This window comes from Rhinopithecus bieti, unplaced genomic scaffold (assembly GCF_001698545.2).
Source record: "Rhinopithecus bieti isolate Rb0 unplaced genomic scaffold, ASM169854v2 scaffold_65416, whole genome shotgun sequence".
In the NCBI taxonomy this organism is placed as follows: domain Eukaryota; kingdom Metazoa; phylum Chordata; class Mammalia; order Primates; family Cercopithecidae; genus Rhinopithecus; species Rhinopithecus bieti.
The window spans coordinates 567,135-573,240 of record NW_016825401.1 but is presented as its reverse complement, the minus strand read 5'-3'; the positions used below and the strand labels follow the sequence as shown (position 1 = coordinate 573,240).

General features: G+C 41.5%; 1 protein-coding gene across 2 annotated transcripts in view; it reads right to left on the bottom strand.

Annotated features, from left to right (window-relative positions):
- LOC108522650 (kelch domain-containing protein 3) overlaps positions 1 to 1,844 on the bottom strand; it is a 4,351-nt gene extending 2,507 nt beyond the window's left edge. Inside the window, exon 1 of one of the 2 annotated variants that reach the window (XM_017862996.1) lies at positions 618 to 1,844. In XM_017862996.1, coding sequence (XP_017718485.1) covers positions 618 to 1,699 — 1,082 coding nt within the window. In that variant the 5' untranslated portion in view covers positions 1,700 to 1,844. The other variant, XM_017862997.1, reaches the window with a different exon arrangement.
- Positions 1,845 to 6,106: the final 4,262 nt, after the last annotated feature.

The following is a 6,106-nucleotide window of genomic DNA, read 5'->3' as shown; positions in this document are numbered from 1 at the left end:
TTTAATTAATTTTTATAAAATCTGAGCTGGCTGAGCTTCAGGGTACAGCGACAGCTCAAGGAAGGATGGGATTATCTGCTGGTCCCCGCCTCCCCAAGACGGGGAGAAGGAGGTCTCATGCCAACAGCTGCAACTCCTTTCAGCTCCCAGTCAAGGCTCAAGGCTCAAGCAGGGGGATGGGATAGGCAAAGGGGGAGGGGGAAGCTCCTGAGGCCCAGACACTGCTTGCTTCTCCCTTCTCCCCATTCCCTTCCCTTCCCAACAGAACCTGGCTGGCCCTGGGCAGAGCTGAGGCCCAGGAGCAGCTGAAAGGAGGTGGATGGGGACAGAGCACCAAGGGGAAGGGGCCCTCGGCCCAAGGGGGAAGGAACCTGGCCCCCACCCCGCTACAGCTCCCCACTGAATTCACAGCACAGAGAACACCTCTCGCCCAACAACTCCACATGGAGGTATACCAAGTCCAGGGGTCAAAGGAGCAGGTGGGTGACAGATGGGCAGGGGCAGTGTAGATGACAGCAGGCTCAGGAGGGGAGGTGGCAGAAACTTCCTCCTACCCATGGGAGGAGACGATGGGGCGACTGATATTGCTGTTGGTGGTCATGGCATTCAGCTCCCACCTGATGTCATGAGGCAAACAGGACTGGTCTAGGTTATATTGAATCACGGCCAGTTTGCACAGAGTCTTCAGACTAGGGCTAAAGTCCAAAATGTGTAAGTCAGAATGATCTATGAGGTCAAATTCATCTCCCAGGCCTTCCTCAGGAGATGGACTGGTACCCCCAAAGAGGACAATCTTGTCACCAACAATACAGCAGCACTGGCGCCGGCGTGGACATGGCCCCTTCCCCTTCGGTTCAATCTTTTTCCAGGTAAAGGACACAGGATTAAACTTCCAGAGGTCATGGAAGTGCCGGTTCAGCCTTGCATTATAGCCACCAAAGATGTACAGCTCCCCATTGTAGCCAAAGGCCGAGTGGCTCCGGCGCCCCTCAGGCAGCACTGGAGTCGGGGGACAGTCCAGCCAAGCCTCAGTTCTGGTGTCAAAGACTCGAATGCGGTTGCAGTAAATCTCATTGTTGGAATGGAATGGCCCAAAGCGGTCGGCACGGCCCCCAAAGACATACATGTGACTTCCCAGCATTGTGGCTGAGTGGAAGTCCCTCCAGCGTGCAGGGTTGCCCTTTGTACAGATAAGAGTCCATGTCATGGTGCTGGTATCTAGCTTGTGAATGTCATTGGAAAAGCAGTCCGCCTGCTGCTCGTAGGCCCCGAAAATGTACATGATCTTGCCTAGGACACAGGCCGAATGTCCATCCCGGGCCCCAGGAACTGTCCCTGACACTCGGGGTGTGAACCACTTGTGAGTATTGACGTCAAAGGCATACAGCACATTGCAGGCCCCTTCGGTGTCATTCCGCCCGCCCCAAAGGAGGACCGTGTCGTCGATGAGGACGGTTGAGTGTCCATAGCGCATGTAGGGTACGACAGGAGCTTGCCCACGGATGGCAGACTTCACCGAGGGCAGCTTTGTCCAACGCAAGGACACTGCATTGAAAATGTGCACATCTATCTGACGCAGCGTCTCATAGTCTTCACCAGAGCAGTAACCCCCGAAGGAGTATACCCGATGCCCAACAGCCACTGCAGCATGGTTCACCCTGCGGGGCCCGCCCTCCAGGTGCACTGTCCACCGTAACATCCCCTGGACCACTGGTTACAGCAACATGCCCCCCCGGCACGGCCTGCTGCCTCTGCTACCTGCCAGGCCGAGCCAGGGCGGGGCCGCGGGTCCTCGCGCTGCCTGCAGCCTAGAACCCGTTGCGCGCCAACCGACGCCTTAGTCCCCAACCTGTCTTATATTTAAATTGGTTTTAAATGACATACCACTATTTCAGATGACTATGAAAGAAAAAAAAAAAGAAAAACTCTCATAAAATTATATACAGTAAGCAAATTTGGAAACTATCTCTACATTTACTAATCCAACAAAAAGCATTGAGTATGCAAGTGTGGCAACAACTCTTGCATATGCAAGAGAGACAAAGTCCCTGCTCTCATGGGGGTGGATAAAACAGTAAGGAAACGTTAGCTAGACAGTGATCAATGTTATAAAGAAAACAGGACAAAGAATGTGATACTCTGATAAATGCTTGGGGAAGTTTAAGAATTTTAGAATGGGTTATCACGGCTGAGAATTAACTAAGATCAAGAAATTTTATATATGTTACTATACATATATTATATTATTATATATAATATATATACCAGACACATAGCTATATATGTATGTCTATATATCTATTTCTGTGTCATGGTACCAAAGAAAATGAAGAAAGTCAATATAATTTTGGATGATGAAAAGTGGATAGAGCTGCTCTGAAAAAAGAAATTGTGAAGGGAATGAGAAGACTGGTCACAGATTGTGTGAAAACATTTATAAAAGATATATTTGAGAAAGTACTATTCAAAATACATAAAGAACTCTCAAACCTCAACAGTAAGGAAACAAATAGCTTAAATTTGAAAAATGGGCAGAAGAGCTAAATAAAAACCTTACCAAAGAAGACATAAAAATGGCAACCGATCACATGAAAAGATGCTCAATATCAGATGTCATTGGGGAGTTACAAATTAAAACAACAATGAGATACCACTATCTACCTGTTAGAAAGGATAAAATCTAAAACACTGACTACACCAAATGCTAAGGACAATGTGGAGCAACGGGAACTCTCATTCATTTTGGTGGGAATGCAAAATGCTACAGTGACTTTGGCAGACAACTTGGTAGGTTCTTACAACACTAAACATACTCTTACCATATGATCCAGCAGTCACATTCCTTGGCATTTACCCAAATAAAGTGAAAACTTATGTCCACATAAAAACCTTCACATGAATGTATATAGCAGCTTTATTTATAATTGCCAAAATTTAGAAGCCACCAAGATGTCCTTCAATATGTGAATGGATAAACTTTGAAACATCCAGAGATTTGAATATTATTTGGTGTTAAATGTAAATGAGCTGTCAAGCCAAGAAAATATATGGAACAAACTTAAATACATATTACCATGTAAAATAAGCCAATCTGAAAATGAGCCTCTCTGTTCATTACCACTGAGGAGTAGATGATTCATTCCCTGGAAAAGAAAAGGATGCAATTAAAAATAGGAAGCAAGAGAAACATAATTTACAGAAGTGAAATATTCATCATAGTAAACAATGTTAGAAATGTTAGAAGCTCAAGTTAAGAAAACCTCCAAAAATGAAAGCAAAGTAAAAAATAAAAAAAAGTTGTATAATATAAAGCACATGGGAAGAAGACTGATTTAAGAAGAATCCAAAGAATGGAATACATGAAGAAAAGTTTCCAAAAAAAAAATTCAAAAACATTTTGATAAGAAAACAGATTTTAAGTGTCCTCACTACCCTCTCCCCACCATCCCCCTCCACACACAAAATGGTGACTATGGATGGTGATGAAAGTGTTCACTAATTTGGTGTGGTCATCATTATATAATGTATACCCAAATTATCCTATTTTACACCTTAAATATATGCAATTTTTATTTGCCAATTATACCACAACTAAGTTGTAAGAAACATTTTCATAAATGTAACGAAATAATTCATTAATTACTTAGAAAAAAATAAAACAAAACAGGTTCACAGAAGTGTACATTTTAGTAACATTTTAGCATACCGGGATAAGGAAAAAATTTATTTTTTTAACAAAGCACAAAACAACAATTTATATACAAAAGAATGTGGATGCAAATTCTCTAACATTAGAAGATACACTATAATAAAACAAAGCCATGAAAATTCTGAAAAACCAAATCAACCTAAAAATTCTGCAACTCAGCAAAGTCAGAGGAGAGGGCACAGAGGATAGAAGTTTCAAAATGAGAAGAAAAGCTTAAAAAATTTTCCTACCTTACACCTCATTTTAAGAAGCTACTAGAACATATGTTTCCCAAATATGACACATTAAATTAAAAAAGAAAAGGCACTGGATCCAGCAGTGTGTTTGCCATAAATGAGTGGTAAAGAGAAATCTAGTAGAGAGTGAAAAGAGCTCTCAGCACGATGATTCTGTAGCAGGCTTGGAACTCAGTCTACCCAGACTGAACTAAAAGAACCAAGAGGACTAAGAAGAGCGGTCTTGATGAAAAATTAATTAAGTGATTTCATAAAATGTTTGACAAAGCGGTAAGTTATATAAAAGTGAGTTCACATCTCTTGGTAAGTTTGGAAAATTATCTGATTCATGTATCTGAAAATACAGCATCTTTTAAGGCAATTATTATCCACAGGAAGAGAAGAAAGGAAATGTAATCATGGTGAAAGACTCATGCAATATTTACATAGTTTTTCATAATGCAGCAAAAAATATTGATTTAATTAAAACTCATAGCATTAATTTAGAAGGATGGGGAAAGAAACGAGAGTAGTAATTAAGATTGATAATTATTTGATTTTCATAAAATGGAGTCAGTAATTTCTGAAGTTCACACTTCAAAAAATAGCAGTAAAAGATACAAATTTGGAAATATTGAAATAAATCAGAAAAAATCTTTAAAATAGATGAAAACATTTGTCTGTAGGAGTCAGAATGAGATAAATAAGGCAAGAGAGTTATAATATTCTATACAGCTTTGTAGGACTTAGTTGACTTTTTTTTTTTTTTTTTTTTATTTTTTTTTTTTGAGACGGAGTCCTGGCTCTGTCGCTCGCCTTGCTGGAGTGCAGCTTGGGCCAGATCTCAGCTAACTCGCCCAGCTCGCCTCTCCCGGGTTCCCGCATTCTCCTGCTCTCAGCCTCCGAGTACGCTGGACTACAGGCGGCCGCCACCCACGGCGGCTCGCGCCGGCCTAGCTTTTCTCGTATGTTAAGGAGAGCACGAGTTTCACCCGTGTTAGCCAGGATGGTCCCTCGAATCTCTCCTGACGGCTCGCTGATCCGCTTCGTCTCGGCCTCCCAAGTGGCGCGTGCGCGATTACCTGCCTTGAGCCACCGCGCCCGGCGGATTCTTTCTTAAACTATATGCAGTTTATTACTCTCAGAAGAATAAAAATGCTTAAAAGCTTAAACAGAATCATAAGATGAGTACAAATAAAAAATTTCAAGGTTTGATGGTTTTGACAGTTCCCCACGTATGGGTGCACATAAGGCAGTTACTAGTACTGTACACCTATTGTTGGAACTGAGACAGGCACCCGACTTTTCTCTAGGCAGAATATTTAAAGAACAAAGATGTTCAGGTTATCATAATTATATTTAATATATATTGTTTTTAGTGTAAGAGAAGTTCTTCAATTACTCTTACTTTTCCAAGGTATTTGAAATATTCATCTGAACACACACAAACACATACACACACATCCTATTTCTATGTCTCATATTAGCTTTATTGACCTTTCCATTTCCTATGAGATCATATATATAAACTCAAAAATAAAAAAAAAAATTCCTTTTTTTTTTTTTTGAGACGGAGTCTCGCTCTGTCGCCCAGGCTAGAGTGCAGTGGCCGGATCTCAGCTCCCTGCAACCTCCGCCTCCCGGGTTCACGCCATTCTCCTGCCTCAGCCTCCGGAGTAGCTGGGACTACAGGCGCCCGCCACCTCGCCCGGCTAGTTTTTTTGTATTTTTTTTTAGTAGAGACGGGGTTTCACCGTGTTAGCCAGGATGGTCTCGATCTCCTGACCTTGTGATCCGCATTTACATGATAGATGAGGTAAAAATAATAAAATGAGTTACAATAGATAAGAATCAGACAAGTCCTTCATGAGGAGTGATGTCTTAACTAAGTGTTGAAGGACTAAATCAAGCAATCACAAAATTGCTTTAGTACAGAGTACAGAACATCTATATTTCACTCAGTGAATTAGTACAAACTGGACACATATAAAATACCCAACCTGTTCAAGAAATGAAGCATTGCCAAGATCTCAAAAGCCCCCATAATCAACCCTCTCTATCACTAATTTTCCTTCAAAGACAAATTTATGGGAAATTGTAATGCAATAGTTTACTTTTGATTGGTATTTTAACTTTAATTTATTATGCATTTTTTTCCAATGGATCCTTTTGCTTTTCCTGA